This window comes from Arachis ipaensis, chromosome B06 (assembly GCF_000816755.2).
Source record: "Arachis ipaensis cultivar K30076 chromosome B06, Araip1.1, whole genome shotgun sequence".
NCBI classification, from domain to species: Eukaryota; Viridiplantae; Streptophyta; class Magnoliopsida; order Fabales; family Fabaceae; genus Arachis; species Arachis ipaensis.
The window spans coordinates 9,615,361-9,630,550 of NC_029790.2; the positions used below are offsets into that span (position 1 = coordinate 9,615,361).

The 15,190-nt window shown below is 34.2% G+C and overlaps 1 protein-coding gene across 1 annotated transcript; it reads right to left on the reverse strand.

The window, feature by feature from the left end:
* LOC107648043 (transcription factor MYB108-like) lies at positions 12,304-13,962 on the reverse strand. The gene is made up of 3 exons (XM_016352069.2): positions 13,687-13,962; positions 13,470-13,599; positions 12,304-13,079 (listed from the first exon to the last, which is right to left on the reverse strand). Exons 1-3 carry the CDS (start codon positions 13,868-13,870, stop codon positions 12,602-12,604), a joined length of 792 nt encoding a protein of 263 aa, XP_016207555.1. The 5' UTR covers positions 13,871-13,962; the 3' UTR covers positions 12,304-12,601.

Consider the following 15,190-nt stretch of genomic DNA (forward strand, 5'->3'; position numbering starts at 1 on the left):
AATAAACCAATACTAAAATTTATTTGTCTAATTTTTTACACCACTACATTTGTAATATTTTTTACTTTAACCTACACTCAAAGACAATCTCTCTGCCCTACTTATTATTTACTCCTAACTGATTAAGTTGGTGATAGTAAAAGACAATATCTCTCTCCCTATTATAAATCTAATATTACCTTTAGTAAATAAAGTCTAGCAATGCTTAAAATAATTGTTATATTTTTTGGATTTGCAGAAAGAATTGTATTTTGGGGATAAACTTCTTCCATGTCGTCCATGGTTTTACTATAACAATTACAATCTAAAATGGACGGGGATGACATGTCACGTGTAAGTTTCGTTTTTTCGGATAACATTAGTATTAACAAAATTTTTTATTTTTTATGCACTAAAAAAGTATTATGTATAATTTTTTGTGTATATTTTGATTAAATAATTAATGTTGACATTATTTTTATGGTGTTTGGACCTTTTATTTTGGCTAACTAAAGAGATGAAATTTTTTTATAAAGAACTGGCTATTGCTACTTACATCTTTGGAAACAATTTGGATCCAGAGTAAGTAAAATTAGTTTATTTCTCATTTTAATTGCTAATTTGTCACGTAATTATTTTTTTAACCTTTTCTAATACCATAGTATAATACTCTAATTTTATAATTTTAGAGAAGTGCTTGTTCCAAACGATCATTATCATGGCACACGCAAGACTCTTCTAACTATTATGCCCGGCAAGACAATAATTGGTGATGTAAGAGTATTTCTATAGTATTTATTTATTATGCTTACAAAATTATAAATTTTGGATTAGTGCAGCATAACCATGATTGTCTGTAATTCATAGGTCCTTATCTTAGTTTGTTTGATGCTCGCCAAAGAGCCATTTGAGCCAAGTGAAAACAAATATGGCAACCAATGGTATTTGCCACCGACATTCTCCATAAGTTTATTAGTAGTTCGAAATTTAGTTTTCAATATTAATATATCTTCCTAGATATACTAGAAATATAATAATAATATTCACTTAGTTCAATATTCAATGTAGCAAATTGTTTTAAACCCAAAACAGAATTGTTCCGGCACAATGAAATACATCAGGATAACTTCATGGGAGACCTCGGCGGCTTACACAAGGTTCGTTAATTTCGGTCAACATTCAATTAATTAGTATAGTAATATTTCATTGCTGTTTTTATTAAAAATTATCTTCTGAATGTTGTTGTAGATTTTTGTGCCAATTTACCTTAATGTCCATTGGTTTCTGATTGTGGTTGATTTGCTTCCTGAGACCGTGAGATATATGGACTCGTTTAAATGTTGCATATTGATGACAGAGCGTAAGCGTGTCATTGACGATGTGTTAAATTACCTTGAGAAGTTTTTACCTGACAATAACTTCCAAGAAACACCTTTGTTTAGAAACCTTCAATTTTCTAAGTATAAATTCAATGAGCTAGTTGTCTCGCAACAATTGCCAAATCGTAAGTTTAAAATACGAATTTTTAAAGTACAGATTCAATTTTTTGGCTGTTTGTCCTTTTATTATATTGCTTTGTTATTGTGTGCCTTGAATTGTGGCGAAAGAATGACTGTGGTAATTGGGTCACTCAATGGATGGTCCTCAACCACTATTGGAGACCCGATAAGACATGGGTAAGAAAAATGCCATTGTTAATGAAGTTAAGTTTATTCCATTATCTAATATCATTATTAATGTTTGTTAGGTTGTCAATGATTACTCAAGGATGCGATTGGCTATGGATTTGGTGTATGACGAGCACAACCCGAAGCGGGATATGATAAAGGAGTTCCCTGTTACTGATTGGAATAAAAAGATGCAGCAATCTGTCCTTCAAACTTAGGATTTTATGATGCTTCTTATTAGAACTTTGTCAATCGTATCGTGTCTTTCAATAACACATTTATTTAGTTAAAATAGTTATGAATTGAATTAGGCCATTTTAATTTTGTTTGAAGAATAATTTATTTTTATATTTTGGACTATTTAGATATATGTTGATCTTTTTATTTATAATGATTTATACATTATTTTTTTTGGACTATTTAGATACGTGTTGATCTTTTTATTTATAATGATTTATACATTATTTTTTATGCCCATGCCGTTTTATTTCTAACATTGTGGCACATATTAAAACCCAACACATGTCTTGATTAATGAAATATGAGAGTAGTGTGTTGCTATCAAGTATAACTACAACATAGAATTTACCAGTTTATTTTTATTCAAATAACCCCTACTGCAATATTGTATCTTACTGACCTTTTTTGTACCAAAGCTAGCTTGCGTGCCACTACTAGTCTTATCACCCGAATCATCATCGTCATTCCTCACAGGAAATTTCTTCTTCACATGACCAGTGCTCTTGCATTTAGTGCACCTCCGTTTACCTTTCTCTTTTCTTCCCTTGGGTGCACCTTTTGTCTTGACCACTGAAAGGTCACCAACAAAGTTCAGTATGGGAGAATCTCTTGTTTGTCTTTTCAAGTAAGATTTTTGCTCTAGTGTTTTGGTCAACCGACAAACTTCATTCATAGTGTCATGGAAAGAAGGACTATCTTGAACTCTTAAGAATACCATCCACATAGTTTCCATTAATAATGCGCCATAGCGCATTAAAAATTCTCTTTCTCTGTCTTGCACAGTGCCTCTAATAGAACTTTCGTCCAGATACTTCTTGGCATCCTTGGACTATCTTTTCAAAAGAAGACTTTTTGGAATCTTTTGTAAACCTACCCTTTTCATGGCATAAAACATGTGGCTGCAAGGAATGCCTTCACTACTCCACCGACTACATTCACCCTCCATATTCTTAGTATTGTGGTCATAAAGTACGTTGTATATATGTTGCATCCTTTCACACTCCTTAATTTTTAACACAACAATAGTTGATATGTTTTCCTCCTTAATTATATCTAATGCGACCACTCCTTGAATCTCTGTTTTTACTTTTCCATGAATCTCCCTTGTGTAAAAATTTGCAGCACAAAGTTCCAATGCTTCTAACCTAGTAGTTAGAACAGGCTCCCTATACATCGTCTTAACTTGAGAAATTAATTCATTGTGTCTATAGTTCCTAAGAGCATGTTAAATATTTTGGACCAACTCTAGAAGACTTTGACGAATGCCAATAAACCTCTTGATGAAGTTGTTTATTGCCTCACACCTTGATGTTGTTCTAAATCCAGCACAACATTTATCCCTCAAGTAAGCACTTGTCCAACTTTTCTTCTTTTCATATTCATTTAAAACCCAAGAATTTTCTTCCAACCCATATTTTTTTAGCATATTCTTCCAATATTCTTCAAATTCATCCAGATGCCATGGAGCATACAAACATTTTCTGAATTCGTCGAAAAAACCTTTGGTTTTTATGATTGCTGTTACATTTTTCTAAATGTGCCAACCACATAATCGGTGAGTTGTGTTTGGGAACATTTCTTGTATTGCTACCTTCATTGCCTTGTCACCGTCTGTGACCACAACACTGGAAAACTTGTTCAGTATAACTTCTAGAAAGTTTTACAACAACCACATATATCTTGCCGTTTGTTCGTCCTCTATCAAGACAAAGCCAAATATGCATGTTTGGCGGTGATGGTTACAACTCAAGAAGATTACCAACGGCCTTCTGTACTTATTCTTTCGATAGGTTGTATCGAATACAAGCACATCTCCAAAGCATTGATAATCAGCCTTACAAATGCCATCTACCCAAAATAAATTTGCTAGCTGATTTTCATCAATAGCACTATGCCTTGCCATGGTAATGGGGTCAACATCGGCTTTTCCAAGTAGATGGTTTATTGTCGCATTGGAATCTCCACCAATGAGCTTTGCACGGTGAGTTCTTTGAATGTGGTTATCCAAGTCCTTCTTTGTGAATCCAACATTAGCATAACCACCGGCTTGGCCTACCATTAGTCCCATTATTTTAGAGGTTAGAAGACCATTCTCATGCATGGTGTTCACCTGAGCTTTTTGTGACTCAGTCAACCCTCGGTGGTTTGGAATTAGGTGTACCAAGCATTGTGGGACAAGATCGTGGTTGTGCTTCTCAACTAATTTTTAAACCATCCAAGTTGAAGTTTTCATATCAAATTACACCGCAAGCATGGCCTCACAACCAGTACGAGTCAGCGCTTATGCTCCCTCTTCTTATTTGAATTAGAGATGTATTTCTCGGCTCTCTTTCCTTCCTTGTTTCAAAAAAATCACCTTCTACGCTGTGTTCCATCTTTTCCACTCGCTGTATCACCCTTGCAAACTCCAAACCCGACATACCTCACATAACTTACATACAAGTTATAAGTTGCATCCAATGTTTTAAATGTCTAGTTTATAATATCATCGGCCGTCTCAAAAATGCACTTGCTACTACTGCCACCGCAATCACAAGTGCAATTCACATTCTCTTCTACACCAGTCATTATATAATTTTGAACGTTGTCTTGTGAACTGAGTGATTCTGAATCAACATCTATTGCATCCTAATGAGATGAAATAAACAAAAGACAATAAATAACTAAAGGCAATCACAATAAATAACAAAATTCATCGTAAATTTCAATGATAATCAACCAAAATTTTAAATTGTAGTTATTGTCTCATTAAATTATAGATTATTTAAAAAAGGTTAAAAAAATAAGGGACCATACCATTGTTTGATAAAATATCATTTAATTTATATTATGCAAGAATATATATTCTTGCACACAACTATCAAGTGAGAACAAATAATGAAAAAGAAATTATATGCTAGCAAACTAACAAAACTAACTGTAAAAAGGAATAATAGTAATCGAAAAAACATTACTAGGGGAGGAGCAATATGAGAAATTAATTTTTGTGGCAATTTAATATGTAGCAATAGCAAGTGTAGGCCAAAAACAACTTAATTCCTGGGAAACTTGCAAGGCAAACACAAAGATTTAGACACTTGCCATTAGTAAAATCATCCTTATTTTAAAAAGTTGAAGGAAGATTGGACAAAGAATTAAAAAAAACATGCATAAAATTGAAGCCCACTCCACAAACAAATCAAACAAAAAAAAATAATTTAATACTACTATAGTTGCTTCCATAAGAGCTAAGTATCCTGGGTCATGTTATTAACAATATAAGCGCAAAGACAAAGCATATATGGTATATTTAGCATGATTTTCAAATAAAAATTCTTTGTTTAGAATATATGAGATATGAAAATTAATTTGATTTGTTATAAATGATATAACATTTATCTGTCAAAATTGATATAATCCTTTAATATTGCATACGTCAGTGTTTGTTTCATCTCTTGTACTATGATATACATCGAGTGAATCATATATGGTGAGCTACAGACCAAGAATGCTTTTAGTATGTTTCTAATTGTTTACACAAATTACATCAGCTAATTTTACTTTAACTTCTATATCCATCATCCATCAAAAACCCGATTATGAAACCTTTAAATTCACACATTACTTAAAAAACCCATTGGATGATTAAAATTACCAGCAGAATGCACAGATGATATTTATATGTTGTTGTTGTTGTTGTTATATGAGAAGCAGATGAATCAGAATCTTTATCCCCAACTCCCAAAATGAAACGACAAGCCCCAACTAAAGGATCTTTAGAAGTAACCACATCAAGACCATCAAACCTTAAAGCAGGAATTGATAAACTAAAATCAAATTATGGAGAGGAACTGCAACATACCAAGAGGAATTGTGGCACAAGGGGGCCTAGACGACTGCGAGTCAAACGAAGACGTAGGACTAACTCCCAGAACCTGTTGCGTCTGCCACCAGCGACGACGAGGGCAGGAAAGCTGCGCGAGACCATGAGAGAGACCAAAGCTGAGAGAGGGTGGGAGTTTGGGTACGACAACAGTGATAGGGATGAGAGAGCTCGAGGTTCAATCTAGTGACGTTGAGGGAGGAGTTTGAGAGTTTAGGATTGCCAAATGACGTCGTTTGTGGAAGTGAAAAAACAAAAAAAAAAAATCATGGTCTAGTCCGAGTCATGTAAATTGGTCAGTTCGATCGGGTTTGATATTAATTGGGTTTATTGTTATTTTTATAAAAAATCGATTTTATTTTGGTTTATTAAGACATTAAAAAATAACGGGTTCATTAATATGTCAACTAATAATACGATACATAAGCGTCTTTAAGAAAAATTGGTTTATTTTGTGTAATTGGTTTAGGATTGCCAAATGATGTCGTTTGTGGAAGTGAAAAAAACCAAAAAAAAGCATGGTCTAGTCCGAGTCATGTAAATTGGTCATTTCGATCGAGTTTGATATTAATTGGGTTCATTGTTATTGTTATAAAAACTGATTTTATTTTGGTTTATTAAGAAATTAAAAAATAACCGGCTCATTAATATGTCAACTAATAATACGATATGTAAGCATCTTTAAGAAAAATTGGTTTAATAATACGATACGTAACTGGTTTATTTTGTGTAGTTTGTTGAATTAATTAGTTTTACCTTATGAGTTTAATAAGTTTTCTTCTTTATTAGAACGATGGTTTTCTCAAGATTAATTGAATTTTGCTTCGTCTGTATTTTGAGCATTCGTATTTCAGGTAGGTTTTCTATCTCTAATGATAATCAATTGTTTAAGTTTTATGTTCGACTTACTTTTCCTAAGATAGCGTTTTAGGACAGAAGTGGGAGAAGGTCGCATAGAGGCGCCTTCTCGAAACCTTTGTTTGCTGAAAAATTGTGGAGTCATAAGGGGTTACGCACTAGAACGATAGGATTTGATATGTTATTGAATTTGTGTTTGTTCTAATATATGATTGTAGCTGTTTTCACTATGAAAATTGTTATATTTATTTGATGGATGTCTCTGAACTAAGGAAAAGTTCTGCTGAAATTTCATGTGATTTATTTTAAAACTTGTTTGGTTTGCAGAAGATTCTAATTATAGGGTATGATCTATCGAATTTTGTAAAAAAATTAATAATTTTGCCTTATTCATCGAATTCTAGGGTGTGTCATTTAATATGATCCCAAGTCATCGTCTATGAATTTATGATAGGGATAACGGTGGACCGGGGGGGATTAAAACGTGAATTCTTTGAGGGGGTTGACGCATTTGTCAGGCATGTGTTCAGCATGAAACTGTGTATGTCTGAAAGGGTATCTAGGTGTCCGTGTGAAAAGTGTCGGCTAATTAAGTGGTTAGGACCTGTGGATTTAATGCTTTATCTTTACTGTAACGGGTTCAAGGATGGGTATTGGATATGGACGGAGCATCGAGAAGCTGGCGAACAAGGAATTAACAGGGTCTGCATCCAATTTGAATATGTTCGACTGTCGGTCAAGGAGGGTTTGGGTGGAAAGAGATCTAAACATGGAAGACATGACTTGGGATGAGATGGTGTTTCATGCAATATGTGTTACATAATTGGAAGAGACTGAAGAAGAACCTAACCCAGAGACAAGGATATTTTATCATCTGTTAGAGTCTGCTACGAGACCATTGTCTGAGGGTTACGTTTATTCAGAGTTGTCTGCATGTGTTAGAATGATGATTATTAAGTTGGAGTCAATTCATATGCAAGAGTCTTTTGATAAGTTGGCCATCCTTTGCAATTAACTGGTACCTGTCAGAACCTTTGGCATCCCCTGAAACAACTACAAAGCAAAGAAGTTAGGTTCAAAATTGGGTCTAAATTCATTGAAAATTGATTATTGTTTGAATAGGTGTATGCTGTATTACAAGAGGGATGCAGACCTAACTGAATGCAGATTCTGTGAATCACCAAGGTTCCAAGTGGAGAGAAAACATATTGGTAAACACCGGTTAAAGAGAGTCCCAATGAAACAGATGCACAACTTGCCTTTGATCCCTAAGCTGAAACGATTGTATGCATCGATGAGTTCGGTCCCTCACATGACTTAGCATAGTAACAATAAAAGGGGTGATGGAATCATAATGCACCTGTCACACGAAAAAGCTTAGAAGCATTTTGATCAGGTCCATCCTATATTTGAGAGCGCGCCGAGAAATGTTAGACTAGCTTTGTGCTCTGATGGGTTCACACTGAGTTCCAATTTCAATAACGCGTAATCTTGTTGGTCTGTAGTCATGACACCGTATAATATGAGTCTCGAAATGTGCATGAAGGATCCATATATGTTCCTAACTTGCATCGTACCTGGTCCCGGCAATGCAAAGGCCAAAATAGATGTCTTCTTGCAGTCCTTGGTAGATAAGTTAAAGGAGCTGTGGATTGATGTAGGAACATATGATATTTCGACGAAGATAAACTTTCAACTGCGGGCTACGTTGATGTGGACCATTAATGATTTTTCCTGCATATGGCATGTTGTAAGGTTGGTCCACTCATGGTAGAATGGCATGCTCCATTTGCATGAGGATACGAAGGTATTTTGGTTACCGAATGGCGGTAAGAATTCATGGTTTGATTTCCATCAAAGATTCATTGACTTTGATCATCCTTTTTAGCGCAATAGGGACTTTTTCAAGAAGAATACAACTGAACACGAAGAAACACCCGTAAAGTTGAATGGTAGGCAAGTTTGGAATCGCGTCAATTGAATCCCAATGATCGTAAAAAAAGGGGCAGGTTTGAGACCTTTGGAATATGGCAGAGAGCATAATTGGACTAAACAAAGTATATTTTGGAAGCTTCCTTATTGGAGAGACAACTGCGTTCAATATTGTCTTAATGTTAACATTGAGAAAAACGTGTTCGATATCATGCACACAGTAATGGACGATGAACGAACAAAGGATAATGATAACGGTTAGACTTGATGGACATTTGTAGGTGGCTAGATCTGGACTTAAGGGACTTGATAACGGGCGGTAGGCTAAACTAAGGGTGGTGTTCGCTCTAACAAAGGCCCAGAGGTAAAATGTTTGTAGGTGGATTAGGGGAATAAGGTTTCCTAATGGTTACACCTCTAACTTGAACAGGTGTGCAAACGTATCACATGATAGACTTGCTAGGTTGAAGAGCCACGATTGTCACGTTTTCATGGAGTCTTTGCTTTTGGTCGTATTTAGAAAACTTCCAACCAACATCTGAAAATCCCTCGCATAAATAAGTGAGTTCTTTAGGGAGTTATGTGCTACCAAACTTAACATCAATAATCTCACAGTCGTCGACAAGAACATTCCCATAATACTTTGTAAGCTAGAGAAGATATTTCTTCCATCTTTTCTTGACTTATGGAATACTTAATAGTCTACCTACCATTCAAAGCACTACTTTGTGGGTCGGTCCAATTTCGGTGGATGTACCCATTTGAGAGGAAGATTGGTTAATTCAAGCGCACCGTGAAGAACAGGGCTCGGATTGAGGGTAGCATTTGCAAAGCATTCCTAGCTAATGAAACATCCACATTTTGCTCATTCTACTTTCAGCCTCATGTTGAGTTATGTAGAATAAGGGTTGCAAGGAACGATGAGAAGGGAGAATCCTCATCAAGTGGAACAACATACCCAATCTTTGCTCTGGATGGAGCTGCAATGGGTGCGGGCAGTGACTACTGGTTAGAGCAGAAGGAAATCGATGCCGCGCATCTGCATGTGTTGCTTAACTGTGACCAGATTTCACCGTACCTCATGTGAGTTTATTAAGTCCTAGTAAATATTGCAATCAGTAACAATCTAACTTTTTAATCTAATCAAAATTTCTTTATCCTATTCTATCATATAGGTTATTACAAGAGGCAAATCCTGATACCTTATTGAACAACTTTTCACGTATGTTTAAAGAATACGTCAGCGTGCACCTAACTGACATAATAGATTCAGAATTAGTTGCACTTAGTTGGGGCCCAATGAATAAGGGTACTAGCTACTCGATATACACATACCTTACAATGGTCGATTGGAAAGAAAACAAATAACATCAGAGTTTAGGTTCGTGGGATTCAGGCAGGGGTCACTCTGATTGGTTTGGTGTGCTGCAGAACATAATTGAATTAGAGTATTTCTGCACACTACGTACAAGGTGTGCGTGTTTAAATGTGAATGGTATGATCCAAGTTCGCGACAAGGAACACGAAAGTACAAGGACTACGATATCACTGAAGTTAATGTAACTAAGAAATATAGGCACTACGATCCCTTTATTCTACCTCAAAATGCACGACAGGTGTATCTTTTGCCTTATCCAAGTTCATGCAAGTCTAGTTGGGTGGTTATGGTTAAGACTACGCCAAGAAGCCAGATCGAGTCTGATGATAGGACGAGGGTCAGGAACCTTACCAGATTGATGACCCAACTCCTTTGAAAACGGAGGTTGATACTGGTGAGCTAATTACCCTTAGCTCGGCATCCACGAATGATGATATCATTGACCTTGGATTACATCACGAGGCACTATGACAACAAGACGGCGATCTTCAAGAAGAAGACAAGGTCGACGTAGATGAAGAAGAGGAAGACGAGTTCGATGATCAAGAAACTACCTCGGAAGACGAGGATGGTGAACCAGATGAAGAAGATAATGAAGCTGAATAGGGATAATGTAAATATAGTTCTATGATATGTATATTTTTTTACCAAACTTTGAGAAAAATGTAATGTAATTAATATTGTTTCAGATATATCAATTACCATCATTCCGTAATTTTACGTTGTATGCTTGATATTTCACTTCATGTTTAAAGCACTGTTCCAATTATGCTTGTTACCAAGTTACGGTAAAAATGGATGGAAAATGACTATTTTTAAAAAATAAAAATACTTCTGTCGGCATTACCGTTGGAATTTACCAACGGTAACAGCCCTTCTTTTTTTTAATCTCTAAAAAATTTTTCGTCGGATTAATCCAACGGTAAAATGGCAAGGATACTTATAACATGGCGCCAACGTTACTGTCAGATTAATCCGTAACTTTCAACAGATTGTGTTATATATTCAGTCGTTAAATCCGACGAAAATTAGTGCCGGACTCTAAAAATCTGCAGGTAAGTATTTTTCGGTAAGGTTTATACCGTCACATTTATTCTGCCGCTAAATTCGCCGGTAATTCCGATAGTAATCAATGACTTTCTTGTAGTGTCAATGAATCCAAATGAAGAAATCACATCGTGAAATTTCAAATACTACTATTATGACGCTTGCTTATTAAGACCATATATTGCTCTCTTAAGCTTGCAAACTAACTTTTTATTAACACTTGAGATAAATCTTTTCGGTTGTCTCATATAGACTTCTTCTTCCAAATCTCTATTAAGAAAGACTGTTTTCACATCTATTTGATACAATTCTATGTCAAAATGTAGTATCAATGCCATAATGATGTAGAAAGAGTCTTTCTTTAAAACAAGAAAAAAAGTTTTCCTGTACTCAACTCCTTCCCTTAGTAAACCCTTTGGCAACAAGTCGAGCCTTGTAATACTCAATATTGTATGATGAATCTTTCTTGGTTTTAAAGGCCCATTTACATCCAATGGTCTTTTTTCCATCAAGTAATTCTACAAGGTTCAAAGCTTGATTATACGTCATAGATTTCGATCATTTCATGCTTTATAGCATCTAGTCATAAATTGGAATTACGACTTTTCATTGCTTGTGAAAACGCCGTTGGGTCTTTTTCATCACAAACATTATAGTCAAAGTCAATAAGATACACTATATAGTCCTTAGAAATTGTAGGTTTTCTTATTCTAATTAATCTTTTTAATATTGCATCATCTACCTCTTGTAAATGTAGTGACATAGCAGGTTCTCTCTTTTTAAGATTGTTCTTGAACAATATTTTTATTATGAATAGTTTAATCTTTCGCCATATGATCTACTAAAATATTATCTTCATGATGTATAATATCAATAATAGATTGTTCTACATTATCTTCATGATGTAGAACATCAGTAATAAATTGTTTTACATTAATCCTATTTATATGAGCATTGTATTAAACAATTAATTTTATATATGGAGAAGTTTTATAAATATTATCATTCTCAATCATTTTAAAAGAACAATTTCTCTCACTTTTTATATTATGCTTTAAAAATCATGCATTTTTAAATTTAACTATTTTACTTAAATAGAAAGAACAATAAAACTTTTAACTTTTAGACTTTTTTACATAACCTATAAAATATGCACTAATCAAACCAATAACCTATATGATCAAGCACAACTTTAACAAACGTAGACGAAATTCCAAACCCTTCACTCTCTAATTAAGTCGCCAATAATAACCCGAAATGAGCACAAAAACCAATAATCACAAAACAGGATTACCTTTATTGGCAAAAGAAGTTTTCTATTTTAAAACAAATAATAATAGTAGACAATTTTCAAGTATTTGTACTTTGTGCCAATAATTTAATTCTATAGGAACACTATCATCCACTTGTTCATGACGTCAATTTTTTGGGAGGGGTTATAATATATATTTATATTACATACATGTCCCTGATGATGCTATAGCCTCTGATCTATATAGAATTATAGATCCATAATTTGTACACCAGATCATGTCACAATGTAAAATCACAGAATTAGTAGATGCTTAATTAACGGTCAACTACTTTATTTCACTAGGTATATTATAGTGGTGCGAGGTGATACGTGACGCAATGGAATTATTCCAAGGTCATGACAAAGTCGTGACAGAAGCCATATATGTTGTCATCGTTGTTGCACAAACTCTCCAGCATTAAGTCCCCACTATCCCCCAAGGGTATATTGGTATATTCAAACGTTTCGTTATTCATACTCGGGCATATTCCGGGCTCATCTTCAACAATACTATGCACCAAAACACCATGATTACTCATCACTTGTTGATCAGATTCAGAACAGAATTGTTGTATGCCAAGGGATGCTGATGATGATGAGTCCGAGGAGTAGGCTTGTGTTGCGTTTGGATGCTCCATTTGCGAGTTCGATTGAAGTCGCTCTTGCAAAAGAGGCATCCAAACATAACGCAAGGCGTCCCTGAATATTTTGCTATTGACGTCACAGTTGAGTTGCCTTGCCTGCTTACTCACTCTGGTCCTCCAATAATTCTTTATCTCATTGTCCGTTCTTCCTGGCAAGTGCTCCGCAATTTTTGACCATCTACAATATAATCAAACTATAATATTAGGGATGACAAAAAACAGTCCGAACTCAACTATTAATGAATTTAAATAAAACAACTTTTAATTTTTTTTTTACTAAATATTTTCGATAATCAAAATAGTAAATCCGAAAGAGGAGTGCTAGGGGCAGCAACTTTTATGTTTTGTAATCATCAATTAGTTATTAATAATTTTTTTAATGGTGTGAGATTAGATCTAATAGTGAGAGATCACTCACTTTTTTTTTTTATGATTAAGTGCTGGCACAAAACACAAAAGTTACTTTCCTCTAGACTTTTCCAATCCAAAATAGGGAATTAATTAAAAGAAAATATTAATCATCTAACGGTATTAAGTTACAGAAATCTGAATGAGTGAGCAGCTGTACCTATTTCCCCAGCGTGAATGAAGATCAAGAATGGTGATTTGTTCGTGGAGTGTGATGTTTCCGCGGCGAACATCAGGACGAAGATAATTTAGCCATCTCAACCTGCAACTTTTCCCGGACCTCTTAAGTCCTGTTTAATTGCATCATCAGTGTAGAAACACAAAGAAAAGTGAAGAAATCAAAATAATTATTAGAGACATAGAGTATAGGTTTGTGCCTGCAGAGCGGGCGAGGGCGTTCCAGCGACCATCACCATGAGTGGCCACGTAATTGCTCAGAATCACGTCTTCTTCAACGCTCCATGGACCTTTTCTTATCATACCTTTATCATTCTCCACTTCTTCTTCTTCTATACTGCCTGATCCTAATTTCTTTACCTTATTCTTCTTATTAGCTTCCATTATTGTTATATTTCACTATTTTAGTGTGTACATGTATGATGTATGTATTAGTTTTCTTGTGGGGGTCTAGTCCGTGGAAAATTGCAAATCTATACATACATATTTATAGGCTCTAGTAGCTACTTAAGAAAGAATATATAACCAGCTCCCACTATTTTATTTTCGTATATTATTATTAAAGTTAATGTTATATGATCAATAAATATTATTATTTTTTGTTAGTATTTCACTAATAATAATTTAGTGTATAAAAAGTATTTAAAAAAGTGTAGCCAAAATTTAAGTTATATTTTTTAATTTACTAATTATTTGACAATATTTTTTAGTGATCATATTTTCTATTTTTTATTTGGTCAAATAAAAAATCTTAAAAGAATATGATATTAATGTTAGTTACATTTTTTAAGGATCGTAAAAGTTTTATAAACCAACGTAATCACTCATCATGATCATAAAATGCACCTTAGTAAAATCTTTAAATAAGTAGCAGCTACAATATAACAATAACGCTCGTAGGCAACATTATGTGTTACTCTCAGTCACGCAGGGGAAGAACAAGAAAATCAACTAATTAAGCAACTTTTATGAATATTTTTTACGGTACATTTTTTTTGTTTTTCATTTTTATTACGAAAAAAAAATAGTATACTAAAAAAAGTATATACAAAAGTGATATATTCATTTAAGTATACCCTCCTTTTTTGTAAAGAAAAGGATAAAAATAAAACTATTGACTGAATAATGGCTAAAAAGTTATTGATTATCTATCTATTTAATAATGAAAAATAACTTCTCTTCGTAAGCATTTTTATAATTATTCAATAAAAATAACTAATTTTTAGATTTTAATACATTATTGATTTTTCTAGGTCATTTATAACATTTGGACAAATATTTTTAGAATGTTATACCTTGTTTCAAAACTGATACTGCTAGGATTAGGATTAATTAGTTTAACAAAAATGCTTAAAAGAGCCAATTATCTGTGGTCTATGAACTAGTATTTAATGTTTCAAATGAACAAGTAATTGAAGTATATAGGTGTTCAAGGACATGGGGTTTTTATTAATACACTACAACAATTCTGACAGATAGCGGCGGAAATTTTGCGGCGCAAAACGGCAACTTGCGGCACATATAGCGGTGGTTATTGGTTGGGGCTGCAATCAAGACAATATTTAGCGACGATTTTTCTCAAACTGTCGCTATATTTTATTCAGGCTTGCATTTAGCGACTCTTTTCGAAAACTGCCGCTATATGTACCGTCGGGTGAGTTATTGTTTTACATTTTGCGGCGGTTTTGTTTAAACCGCCGCAAA